The sequence below is a fragment of the Trichechus manatus genome, unplaced genomic scaffold (assembly GCF_000243295.1).
Source record: "Trichechus manatus latirostris isolate Lorelei unplaced genomic scaffold, TriManLat1.0 scaffold00080, whole genome shotgun sequence".
Lineage (NCBI taxonomy): Eukaryota > Metazoa > Chordata > Mammalia > Sirenia > Trichechidae > Trichechus > Trichechus manatus.
In genome coordinates, this window is record NW_004444016.1 from 6,114,129 (window position 1) to 6,128,442 (window position 14,314).

At 39.9% G+C, this 14,314-nt stretch overlaps 1 protein-coding gene across 7 annotated transcripts in view; it reads right to left on the minus strand.

The window, feature by feature from the left end:
- The window catches only part of SIL1 (SIL1 nucleotide exchange factor), a 288,848-nt gene that overhangs the window by 103,929 nt on the left and 170,605 nt on the right, over window positions 1-14,314 (minus strand). For all 7 annotated transcript variants that reach the window (XM_023735588.1, XM_023735590.1, XM_023735589.1 and 4 more), the window contains one exon: window positions 10,282-10,381. In XM_023735588.1, the coding sequence (XP_023591356.1) occupies window positions 10,282-10,381 (100 nt within the window). The remainder of the gene's footprint in view (window positions 1-10,281; window positions 10,382-14,314) is intronic.

The window sequence follows — 14,314 nt, forward strand, 5'->3', positions numbered from 1 at the left end:
GTAGGGTTGTTAACCAATGTCATAAAACAATATGTGTACTACTGTTTCATGAGAAACTATTTGTTCTGTAAGCCTTCACCTGAAGTACAATTTAAAAAAATAAAAAAAATAATAACAGTGCAGTAATTAGTATTACTATTTTTTATTTCCCTATATATTTATGATTGCCAATTTCCCTATACATTTATGATTTTTTAAGAATAAACTTATCTATATGTATATAAAATCTTGCTGGGATTTTGTTAGGAAATGTGCTAAATCTATAGATTGATTTGGGGAGGACTGGCATTTTTACTATGTTGAGTCTTCCCACCCATTGGCACAGTATATCTCTTTGTTTATTTAAATATTCCTTGATTTCTTTTTTTATCAGTGCTTTGTAATTATCAGCATGTAGATCCTGTACATGTTTTGTTAGACTTATTACTAAGTATTTCATTTAGAGGGGAACAACTGTAAATAGCATTGTTTTTTTTATTTCAATTTCTAAATATCTGTTGCTAGTATACAGAAATACAATTGATTTATGTTGTCCGTGTATCCTGTGATCTTTCTGAATTAACTTATTCATTCTAGAAGGTTCTTTTTGCAAGTTCTTTGGGAATTCTATATAGACAATCATGTCATCTGGAAATAGGAATAATTCTAGTTGTTCCTTTGCAATCCATATGCCTTTAATCTCCCTTTCTTGCTGTACTGCACTGGTTAGAACTATGCTGAATAAGGGTGCTAAGCGCAGACATCCTTGCCTTGCTCCTGATCTTTAATGGCAAAGATTCAGACTTTCACTATAAGTATGATACTGGGTATAGATGTTTTTGTAGATCCTCTTTAACGGGCTGAGGAAGGTCCTCTCTATTTCTAACTTTCTGAGTTTTTATCATTAATGGGAGTTGAATTTTGTCAAAAATTTTTTTTTTGCGTAATTGATGTATATGACCATGAAATTTTTCTTCTTTAGTCTCTGATAGGGGTTGCATTGATTGCTTTTCATATATTAAACCAGCCTTGCATTCCTAAATTAACCCCACTTGGTTGTGAGGTATTAATTCTTTTCATATTGCTGAATTAGATTTGCTAATATTTTGTTGATTTTTATATCTATGTTCATGAGGGATATCAGTCTATAGTTTTCTTTTTTTGTATTTTTTCTGGTTTAGGTATCATAATATTACTGGTATCATAAAATAAGTTGGGAATTGCTCCTCCCTCCTCCATTTTCTGGAAGAGACTGCGTAGAAATTATGTTAATTCTTCTTAAATGTTTGGTAGAAGACTCCAGTGAAACTATGTGGGCCTAGAAATTCCTTTTTGGAGAGATTTCTTTTACTACAAATTAAACTTCTTTAATAGATATAGGTCTATTCCTATATAGTATGATTATCCATTTCATATTGGGTAGATTTGTGTAGTATGTGTTTCAAAAAGAACTGGACTACTTCATCTAAGTTGTTGAATTTCTGCACATACAGTTGTTCCTAGTATTCTTTTATTATCCTTCTAATGTGTGCAGACTCTGTAATATTCCCTGTTTCATTCTTGATATTGGTAATTCATGCCTTAACTGCTTTTTTTCTTTTGTCAGGCTTGCTAGAGGTTTACCAACTTTTGGTTTCACTGATTTTCTCTACTTTTCTGTTTTCAATTTCATTTATTTTTGTTCTTTATTATTTCTGTCCTTCTAGTTTGACATAGAAACTATAGTTTTGAAACCTTGCTTCTTTTCTAATGTAAGAACAATGCTATAAATTTCCTTCTCAACATTGCTTTAGCAGTATCTCACAAATTTAATAAGTTGCATTTTTCATTTTTATTCAATGTAAATTTTTTAAAATTTCCTCTTATTTCTTTCCTCTTAGACTCAAGTGCTTGCAGATATTCCTATTATCTTTCTATTACTGGTTTCTAGTTTGATACTATTACGGCCAGAGAATATACTCTATATATTCTCAATTCTTTTAAAATTTGTTGAGGTTTGTTTTATTACCCAAGATACGGTCTATCTTGGTGAATGAACACTTGAAAAGTATGTCTATTTTGCTATCATTTGGCAGAATCAATTAAATCTTGCTGGTTGATGATGCTGTTCAGCTCTTCTCTGTCTTTACTGATACGCTATCTAGTTGTTGTTGTTGTTAGGTGCCGTCAAGTCAATTCCGACTCATAGTGACCCTATGCACCACAGAACGAAACACTCCCCGGTCCTGTGCATTGCTCACAATCGTTGTTATGCTTGAGCCCATTGTTGCAGCCACTGTGTCAATCCATCTTGTCAAGGGTCTTCCTCCTCTTCACTGACCCTGTACTTTACCGTACTTTACTAAGCACAGTATCCTTTCTCCAGGGACTGATCCCTCCTGACAACATGTCCAAAGTACGTAAAATGTAGTCTCACCATCCTTCCTTCCAAGGAGCATTCTGGTTTTACCTCTTTCAAGACAGATTTGTTTGTTCTTTTGGCAGTCCATGGTATATTCAGTATTCTTCGCCAACACCACAATTCAAAGGCGTCAATTCTTCTTCAGTCTTCCTTATTCGTTGTGCAGCTTTCACATGCATACGATGCAACTGAAAATAGCATGGCTTGGGTCAGATTCACCCCTTAGTCTTCAAGGTGACGTCTTTACTTTTCAACACTTTAAAGAGGTCTTTTGCAGCAAATTTGCCCGATGCAGTGCGTCTTTTGATTTCCTGACTGCTGCTTCCATGGGTGTTGATTGTGGATCCAAGTAAAATGAAATCCTTGACAAATTCAATCTTTTCTCCGTTTATCATGATGTTGCTTATTGTTCCAGTTGTGAGGATTTTTGTTTTCTTTATGTTGAGGCGTAATCCATACTAAAGGCTGTGGTCTTTGATCTTCATCAGTAAGTGCTTCAAGTCCTCTTCCCTTTCAGCAAGCAAGGTTGTGTCATCTGCTTAGCTCAGGTTGTTAATGTCTTCCTCCAATCCTAATATCCCTTTCTTCTTCGTATAGTCCAGCTTCTCGGATTATTTGCTCAGCATACAGACTGAATAGGTATGGTGAAAGAATGCAACCCTGACGCACACCTTTCCTGACTTTAAACCGCACAATATCCCCTTGTTCTGTCAAAACAACTGCCTCTTGATCTGCGTACAGGTTCCTCATGAGCACAATTAAGTGTTCTGGAATTCACATTCTTCGCAATGTTATCCGTAATTTGTTACGATTCACGCAGTCAAATGTCTTTGCATAGTCAATAAAACACAGGTAAATATCTTTCTAGTATTCTCTGCTTTCAGCCAGGATCCGTCTGACATAAGCAATGATATCCCTGGTTCCATGTCCTTTTCTGAATCTGGCCTGAATTTCTGGAAGTTCCCTGTCAACACACTTCTGCAGCCGCCTTTGAATGATCTTAAGCAAAATTTTACTTTCGTGTGATATTAATAATATTGTTCGATAATGTTCGCATTCAGTTGGATCACCTTTCTTGGGAATAGGCATAAATATGGATCTCTTCCAGTCAGTTGGCCAGGTAGTTGTCTTCCAAGTTTCTTGGCATAGATGAGTGAGCACTTCCAGCGCTGCATCCATTTGTTGAAACATCTCAGTTGATATTCTGTCAGTTCCTGCAGCCTTGTTTCTCGCCAATGCCTTCAGCGCAGCTTGGACTTCTTCCTTCAGTACCATCGGTTCCTGATCATATGCTACCTCTTGAAATGGTTGGACATCGTAGTTCTATCAATTGCTGAGAAAGGGGTGTTGAAGACCCCAACTATGTGGATTTGTCTGTTTCTCCTTTCAGTTCTATCAGTTTTTGTTTCATGTATTTTGAAGCCCTGTTATATGGTTCATACACGTTTAGGACTGCTATATCTTCTTGGTGGACTGACCCTTTTATCATTATGTAATATTCCTCTTAGTCCTTTATAATTTTTTCTCTGAAGTCAACTGTATCTGATATCAATATAGCCACTTCTGTTTTTGTTTTTTTTTTAACTAATGCTTACATGATATACTTTCCATCCTTTCACTTCCAACCTACTTTATCATCATATTTGACTTTTTTGTAGACAACACATATTTGGGTCATGTGTTATATTTTTAATCCATACTACCATTATGTTTTTTAATTATTATATTTGGATCATTTACATGTAATGTAATTACTGATATGTTAAGAGCTTAAGTCTGCCATTTTATTTTCTGTTTGTTCCCTCTGTTTTTCATTCCTCTGTCCCCTTTTCTTGCCTTCCTGTGGGTTATGCTTTTGAGAATTCCATTTTTATTTATCTGTAGTGTTTTTGCATATATCTCAATACAGTATTTTTAGTGATTGCTCTAGCTATTAAAATATACATAAATAACTTATCATAGTTTACTGATATCATTTTACCACCGAGTGAAGTGTAGAAACCTTACTTCCAATTAGCTCCCTTAATCCTTTGTGTTTATAATCATCTTAAACATTTTCTCTACATACACTGAGAACCACATCAGATGATGTCATGATTTTTGCTTAAACTATCAAACATAACTTTTAAAACTCAAGAGGAGAAGATGGTCTATTATATTTTCTATTTTTATTCATTCCATTGTTCTTTCTTCCTTCTTGAAGTTCCAACTTTCCTTCTGTTATCATTTCCTTTTTATCTGAAGAAAATCCTTTAGCCATTTTTTTAGGGTAGGTCTCCTGGTAACAAATTCTTTCAATTTTCCTTTTTCTGATAATGTCTTGATTTTCCTTTCACTCATAAAGGATATTTTCATTGGCTATAGAATTCTGAGTGAAAGTTTATTTTTTTCAATCACTTGAAAAATATGCCATATACTCTAGCCTCTGTGAACGCCATAGACAAATTTGCCATCACTCAATCATTGTTTCTCTCTAGCTGCTTTAAAGACTTTTTCTGTCTTTAGTTTTTAGAAGTTTCACTATAATGTCTTTTTTTTTTAACATTTTATTGTGCTTTAGGTGAAAGTTTACATAACAAATTAATTTTTGAATCAATAATTCATACACAAATTGTTCTGTGACATTGGTTGCAAGCCCTGCAATGTGTCAGCACTCTCCCCATTTCCTCCCTGGGTTTCCTTTTCTATTTGTCCAGTTCCCTGTCCCTCCCTGCCTTCTTACCTTTGGTTTTGGGCAAATGTTGCTCTTTTGGTCTTGTACAGTTCATTGTTCTGAGAGGCACATTCTTCACAGGCGTTAATGTTTATTTTACAGGCCCGTCTATTATTTGGCTAAAAAGTGGCCTCCAAGAGTATCTTCAGTTTCAAGTTAGAAGGTTGTCTTAGGGCAATAGTCTCGGAAGTTCCTCCAGTCTCTATCAGATCAATAAGTCTGTTTTTGTTTTTGAATTTGAAATTTGTTCCACATTTTTTTACTCATTCTAACCAGGACCTTCTATTATGGTCCCAGTCAGAGTGGTTGGTAGTGGTAGCCAGGCACCATCTAGTTCTTCTGTTCTCAGGTTAAAGGCGATTGTGATTCATGTGAGCCATTAGTCCTTTGGACTAATTGCTTCCTCGAGTCTTAGTTTTTCTTCATTATCCTTTGCTCCAGGCAGGAAGAGACCAGTAGCTGCTTCTTAGATGGCTGCTCACAAGCTTTTAAGTCCTCTGATGCTACTCACCAGACTAAGATGCAGACATTATTTTTATGAACTGTATTTTGCCAATTGACCTAGATGTCCCCCGAGACTGTGGTCTTTAGCCTTCAAGCCCAGCAGTTCAGTCTCAATGTCTAAGTAGCTTCTATAACTGTGCCCCCATGTGCTGTTACATATATGAGTATACACGCAGCATTTACAAATATGAATGTAGAAATATCCACAACCCTACCTATATATGCATGCAGGTGTACTCTCATACCTTTCACACCTCTCTAGCATACATATTTGCCTAAGTATCTACTCACAAATTATTGTTATTACTGTTACTGCAGGATTGTATATGTTATAGCATTTCCTGTAGTTGCCCTTTATTCTTTTGTACCTCTGTCTTCCTTTTTTATTTCTCTGTCATCTGTAGGATGCTATTGAGCCTATCCAGTGAGTTTATTTTAGTTCTATTTTTTAGTTCTATAATTTCAGTTTTTTTATGTATCATCTATTTCTTTGCTGAAGCTTTCATTTGTTTTAAGAGGGTTTAAAATTGCTTATTAATTTTATGATGGCTGCTTTAAAAAACTCGTTAGATAATTCCAACTTCTAAGTCATCTCAGTATTGGCATCTATTGATTATCTTTTTTAATTCAAGTTGTGATTTTTCTGGTCTTGGTATGATGACTGAATTTTGATTACATCTCAGATATTTTGGGTACTAAGTTATGAGACTTGATCCTGTTTAATTTTATTAGGCAGTCACTCTGTTTAGGTGTAGCATGCTGGTTCTGGGCTACTTTTGTGTGCTGTGGCTCCAATGACAATTTAGTTTTCAAAGCCTCTGCAGTGCTATTATGGCCTGCTTCTTTTGTGTGCTCCTCAGAGGCCAATCTGAAAACCTGGACAATATTTCACACTGTAATTCAGTTCTCAAAAAACTGTGCTGTGTTAATTCTGGTCAATTTCTCATGTAGGTCAATATGAGGTCTTCCCAGAACTTCATACGAAAAATCCCTTTCTCTAGCTTCTTTCTCTCCAAAATTCTCCCCCCTATTCTCTAGTTAAGAGGGAGAAGAGTGTTGCCTGACAGTGATGGACACTGGGAGTGTGTCTTAGTTATATCCAGTGCTGTTGTAACAGAAATAGCACAAAAGGGTGACTTGACAAACAGAAATTTATTTTCTCACAGTTAGGAGGCTAGAAGTCTGAATTTAGGGTGCTGGCTCTAGGGAAAGGTTTTCTTTGTCAGCTCTGGAGGAAGGTCCTTGCGTTTTTGAGCTTCTGCTCCGGGTGATCTTCATGTGGCCTAGCATCTCTCCCCCTCATCTCTGCTTGCTCTCTTATTTAATCTTTTTTGTATCTCAAAAGAGATTAATTTAAGACACATCCTACACTAATACTGTCTCATTAACATAACACAGAAAACCAACTCCCAAATGGGATTATAACCACAGGTATAGGGGTTAGAATTTACAATACCTATGTTTGGGGGTCATAATTCAAACCACAACAAAGTGGAAGTTCAGGTTCCTCTCTTGGCCTCCATTGATACCACTCCAATGGGGAAAGTGAAGCACTGCTTCATTGCCATTATCTAGGGGAGGAAGTTCAGGCTCCTCACTCACTACTAACAGTCCTAACTGACACTACCCCACAGGGGGAAGTGAGATGCTGCCTCACACCACCTTGTTGCCACCAGATGGAAGTGGAATTACAGACTCCCCATCTACTCCCACTGACACCATCTCAGCTGGGGTGAGTGAAACACCATCCTGGCGCTGCCTGGCAGGAAGCAGTTCAGGTTCCCTGCTGACAATACCTAACGAGAAAAGCAGCCTCTTATATCCAGGTGCGGGGGTGGAAAACCAGGTTCCATACTTGGTCCCTGCTGACACCACCATGGCAGAGGAAGCGAAGCACTGCCTCATACTATCTTCTTGCCACTGGGAAGGGGTGCAAGTGCAGGCTGCCTGCTTGGCTTCTACTGACACCACCTTGGTGAAGAAATCAAAGTGCAGTTTGCTACAGCCAACTGGAAGGCTCCCCACTCAGCTTCTGTTGGCACTACCGGAAGGCATTTCACGGTCTTTGGCTACAGTAGGATAGGTACTGGCAAAAAGGTTTTTGTCTTGTTAGGTTGCTTTTTCACAGTCCTTTGTCTAAAGAGAGCAGGCTTTTCTTAGAATTTTAAAAATCTGCAAACTACATTTCTAAGTTGTGGGCTTCTCCAGCACCCAGTCTGAGATATAAAGAAGACAAAAAGAAAACCCAGAGAGCTATCCAGTCTGTCATCTTCTCTCCACCTTCCGATGTCTTCCTATGTTTTCCTTTAGTATGATAGACAAGGTTTTTAGTTGTCTTTGCCAGAAGAATAGGGAGAGATGAGTCTACTCCATCTTGTCTAACAAAAGGCTCAGGAAGGCCATATTTTAAAATGGAGCAATCTGTAGGATATAGGTGAACAACAACCGACATGATAAAACATAAAGCGTCAAACAATATGTATGGTAATATAGGGTAATAAATGGATCAGACTCAACAATAAAAGCCCAAATCTGTTGGGTGAGGCAAGGCTTTTTTCCCAGAAGCAAAGGACTCTGGGAAGGACTGATTCACTCAAATCTACTAAGGTACCACTGGATACAATGGAATTGATGCCCTTTCCTCCAAAAATCAAATCCAGAGAAATACTCAATTGACAAAATGTGGTCCAATATCAGACAGTACTGTCTTTATAAAGAGCAAAGCACCATCCTGCCCTTGCAAGCTACCACACAGGCTAGGTTTAAAGACTGGTAAACAAAGAGTATGACAGCATCTATAGCCAGGAGTTTCAGACATGTAATAAACTCTTAAGTTAACTGATTTTCCATTCCCAGAGTCAGCTCTGACAATGCACTGGCAGTGAGCTGAGTCAGTCCGGACGGGCTCCAAAGGCAAGTGGGAGAAGGACCCAGGACCCAGCACCTCACTGAAAAAGATAACAACCTAAGCTCCAAGGAAGTAAAGAAAGACGGTGGACAACTATACCTCAGAAGTGGGCAGCTGACTTGAATCAGCTGTTTCTGGGATTTTTCATTTGGGTACTGGTACTAAAATCTCCTGTGCAAGGGGAGAGGATTATTTTTAATTGCAAAAACAGCAATGGAAAACTTTTAAATAATCCCTTGCTTTCACATTTTAAAAATCTTTTCATAAATATTCACACTTTTCCACCCTAACTGAATTATGGGGGAAAAAAATTAAAAATGCCATTCCCTGAGGAAAGAAAGTCCACTGAGCTCCCAAAAAGGGAGGAAAGTGAACAGGAAGGGTTAAAACTGGTCTTCTATCTGCAGAGAAGACATAGGACAGGGAATGACTTTTATGTTCCCATCAGTCCCACATGGAGTCCACAGTAAGGGGGACTTGAGGAGGTGGTGGGTGGGAAGGAGCCCAACCCCTGACCACAGGAACACCAGTCTCTGCCCAAGGCACTTAGGCATTCACTGGTCTCCTCTCCTGGCCTCCCTTCACCAGGTAGAGGATTTGCTCTTCCTTACCCACCTCAGCTAATGCACCTGTGACAGGATAAAATCTTCTGCATCATCTTCCTTCACCCACTGCTGCTGCTACTGCCAGCCTGCTTCTGGCTTCCCACACCACATACACTTTCTGTGCTGGGAAGTGTGACTTCGGCAAGACGAGTAAAGACATGGAGACCTGGCTTGCATGTTAACACAAATTAACTAGGTCAAACACCACCCTCTCAATCCTTGCCGAAAAAAAGGTTCATATGTCTCAGAAATACTTAGTTCTAAAGGATTTGAAGGACCCAAGATTCCTCCACAAACACACAAGCTGTCAAGGATCTAATGCTGCCTCTCCAAGTTACTGCCAGGATTCTGGGGAGAAGACAGAGAGACAAAGGCCAAAAGAACTGTGAGGAGGAGAAGAGAGAGGGAGAATTTTGAAAGGTCTCCAAGGTGGCCATCAGAGGAGGCTCTTTTAAGGACGGACAGGACTCAGTCGGAATGTAAAGAAATGGTTTGTGACATTCTCTAGCTATTACTTGAGCTCATGATCCATCTAAGAGTAGTATCTCTCTGGTATAGGTCTGTACCTAGGAACCATCCGATATTAGGGACTATCTGTCTGCTTTAATTCTGCCTCTTTCCCGTCTCATTACCTGAACTTGTAATTTAGAGATGGAGGAAACCTCAGCCAGCCTCTTGTTCCAGCTCCATGTTTTACATTCAGGGAATATGAGGCCCAGAAAAGAGAATGAATTTGCTTCAGATTTAAAGGACAAGGACAAGTACCCAGGACTCTTCCTTCCTGGCCTAGCTCCCCTGTCCTTTTGGAACAAACTCGTATATAGTTATAAGTGAGGAGATCTGGGGTTTACTTTCTATTCTCCTCCTCATGTCCATGATAATGTAGAGTATGGCCATCTCTGCTCTGTACCTCAATTTCTCCATACATATAATGGAAAGTTGGATCCTAACCTTAAATATGACAGAAATGCTTCCAACATTTTTTTTAAAATAGTCTATAAAGGGTTACTTATTTGGCATTAACTGTTCTTTAAGTTATTTTACATTATTACTATTATTATTATCCAATGTTCATTATAAAAGTTTCAGGAAAAAGTGATTCTCTTATCTGTAAAAACACCAAGGCTGTCTTGCAGGCTTATACTAACTCCCTGAGAAGAATATCACTCACCTTGTCTTCCTCTGAACTCTCCATCTCTGCCCCCTTCTTTAGTTTTGCCAGCGCACTCTTGAGGTCTTGAGATGTGTAGGCATTGGTATTGATGTCCAGCCTGTCCAAAGAGAAGCTGAGAGTCAGGAGGAGGCATAATTTTCCCCAATAAAGAAAACCCTCCTGGGAGGCGAGTAGCCCAAGGCAAGTTGGGCCAGGCCAGGTCTAACTCTGAGTACACTATCCTGCCTTTGCCTTTGGGCAGCCAGAGGTCCAACAGGGTAACATTACCTTAAAGCTAAAGGGGAAAGACACAGCTGAAGATGGGGTCATTTCATGAGATAGGAGGGAAGGGCATGGGGCAGACAGATGTCCACCACAGACAGAGAGCTTCAGTCAGCTGCTCAGGGAGAAACAAGTCTGGAATGTCTGTGAGATGCTGCTCCCTCAGCATGTGCCAAGGCAGGACTTCCTAGAAGGCAGTCGACACAGACACAAGGAGTAACATGCACCCTATTTATATTCTTCTAGGAAAGAGAACAACAGGGTCCTGAGCCTCACCATGTGTGCCAGATACCGTTTGACAAGCCAGCCTGTCTTCACAAAACTGGGTTGGGTAAATTCAGACCTGAAGACCAATCCCTAGGCACAGAGGACGACGTGAAGGAGGTCTATTAACATGACAAAGGAATGGGTTTGAGATACTGACGACTAGAATTTAGGACAGCCATCTTCATTAGTCAGCCTCCAAGGAGAGGGAGGATAGGAAAGGAACCAACATGGCTGTAACCTTGGGAACTTGCCAAAGACTAAAGAGTAGTATCCCCACAAAGACTCCTGGAACTGATCCAAGCCACAGCCATTTATCTTGACTGGAGAGAAGGTATCCATCGGGGCAAGATTTTGTCACCAGCACTCATTTCAGTTCAGGAGGAGCGGTAAGTACAAAGGCGATGCAGCCAAAGGGAAGTGTGGAATGCGGACTGTGTCTGACAAGACTGTTCAGCTACAGGTAGGCTAAGATAACCCAGGAGATTTCAGAAGTTGGGGAGGAAGGGACTGTTATGGATTGAACTGTGCCCCGCAAAAAGTTATGTTGATGTCCTAACCCCTGTACCGGTAAATATGACCCTGTTTGGAAATAGGGGCCTTTCTTATGTTAATGAGGTCATACCAGAGTAGGATGTGTCTAAACCCAACCCCTTCTAAGTGGCGTCTTATAAAAAGGACAAAACAGACACAGAGACACACACAAGGAGAAGACCGATGCCATGTGAGAAACTATCTACAAGCAAAGGAACATCAATGATTGCTGGCAGATACCAGAAAGTAGGAAAAGATAGTCCCACAGAAGGAATCGACACAGCTGAGACCCTGATTTGGACTTTTAGCCTCCAGAACTGTGAGAAAATAAATTTCTGTTATTTAAAGCCACTCACTTGTATTTTTTTGTTACAGCAGCATTAGGTAATCAAGACAGGGACTACTGGCCTGCTCTACTCCAGGAAGGACACTGCATCTATCTCAGAGTTCAAGATCCCAGTAGGCCTTAACTCTCATGAGACAACCAAGCTCTCAGAGATTTACTCATTCAGTCTTTGATTCATCCTAGGCCCCTTTAGGCCCCTGGGAAAAATACTTGTCTTCTCAGTCCTCCTAAGCTAATTAATAATAGCTAATCACTCCCATTTATTGAGTACTTAACCATGTGTTGGGTACTGTGTTAATGCCTTAAAAAGTACTATTTTATTTAAATCATCACCACACTCCTATAAGATACAGGAAAGAATCCCTCACCCTGCAGAGCCCCATCCTCTGCCCGCTGCTTTAGGATGCCACTGCTGTGCCTCCTCCCCTCTCTGGGAGCTAAGTATTCAGGGTTATAAGTGAACAGATTATTCTTCCTCTAAGACTTCTTCAGGGCTAATCCCACCATGTCTCACATTTCTGTTTACTGTCTTAAGTCTCAACCTCCCAGGTCATCCATCATCACACCTACTATCAACTCCAACTATACACACACAAAAGCCCACATGTGCATGCACACACACCCCACCCTCAGATGGCAATCTCACCTCATTCTTCACTGAGAAAATAGACATTATCGGCAGGAACTCCCTCATCTTCCCCATCATCAACTCTATAAACCAACCTGCACCTGAATCAATAATCTCTGCTTTCCCTTCTGTTACAATGCATGAGAGTATCCCTGCTTCTATCAAAATTGTATTCCAGGTCTCACCTGTCTTTTTATAAGCTTTAACTCCCATAATTATACCCTTCTCTCCTGCATCATCAAGTCCTCCCTTTAGATTGGATTATTCTCATCAGCATACCGATACTCCTTTGACTCCACAGTCTTTTCTAGTTATCATGCTATTTCCCAGCTTTCTTTCCGAGTAAAATTTTTTAAACAATTTCTCTTCATTCACCAACCCCACCTTCTTGACTCCTATTTACATTGCCATTCACTCTAATCTGGATTCTGTCCCCGTAACTCCACTAAAACTGCCCTCAAAATTAATAATTGGATGGCCAAATCCAGTGGACTCTTCTCTAACTTTATGTTCCTCAACCACTCAGAAGCACTGACACAGTCACCCCTCCTTTCTTGAAACGGTCTCCTTTCTTGGCTTCTTGTCACTCTCCTTTCTTGGCTCCTTCTCTAACTCTTTAGCTGGTTCCTCCTTTCTTACCTAAACCTACAAGTGGAATGCTTCAAAATTCAGCCCTGGACAATCTTCTCTATCTCCACACTCTCCCCTAGTTCTCTTAAAACTGGGTCTTAGTCATCTAATGCTGTTGTAATAGAAATACCACAAGTGGATGGCTTTAACAAAAAGAAGTTTATTCTCTCACGGTATAGTAGGCTAGAAGTCCAAATTCAGGGTGTCAGCTTCAGGGGAAGGCTTTCTCTGTCAGCTCTGGAGGAAGGTCTTTGTCACCAATCTTCCCCTGGCTAAGAGCTTCTCTGTGCAGGAACCCTAGGTCCAAAGGACATGCTCTGCTCCCAGTGCTGCTTTCTTGGTAGTATGAGGTCCCCCTGTCTTTCTGCTCGCTTCTCACTTTTATATCTCAAAAGAGACTGACTCAAGACACAACCCAATCTTGTAGACTGACTCCTGCTTCATTAACATAACTGCCGCCTATCCCATCTCATTAACATCATAGAAGTAGGATTTACAACATATAGGAAAATCACATCAGATGACAAAATGGTGGACAATCACACAATACTGGGTATCATGACCTAGCCAAATTGATATACATATTTTTGAGGAACACAATTCAGTACATGACAAATAGCTATCTGCCAATGATGCCCAAATTCATATCTTCAGCCCAAACCTCTCCCCAGAGCACCAGACTCTTGTGTTGTTGTTGTTGTTGTTAGGTGCCATCGAGTGGGTTCCAACTCAGTGACCCTCTGCACAACAGAATGAAACACTGCCTGGTCCTGCGCCATCCTCACAGTCGTTGCTATTTTTGAGCCCACTGTTGCAGCCACTGTGTCAATCCATCTCATTGAGGGTTTTCCTCTTTTTCACTGATCCTTTACCTAGCATGATGTCCTTCTCCAGGGACTGGTCCTTCCTGACAACATGTCCAAAGTACTTAAGACAAAGTCTTGCCATCCTCACTTCTAAGGAGCACTAAGGCTGCACTTCTTCCAAGACAGACTTGTTCATTCTTCTGGCAGTCCATGGTATGTTCAGTATTGTTCACAAACACCATAATTCAAAGGCATCAATACTTCAGTCTTCCTTATGTATTGTCCAGCTTTTGCATACCTATGAGGCAACTGAAAATACCATGACTTGGGTCAGGCAAACTTTAATCCTCAAAGTGACATCTTTGCTTTTAACACTTTAAAGAGGTCTTTTGTAGCACATCTGCCCAATGTAGAGCATTATTTGATTTCTTGACTGCTGCTTCCATTGGCACTGATTGTGGATCCAAGTAAAATGAAATCCTTGACAATTTCAATCTTTTCTCTGTTTATCATGATGTTGCATACTGGTCCAGTTGTGAGGATTTTTGTTTTCTTTATGTT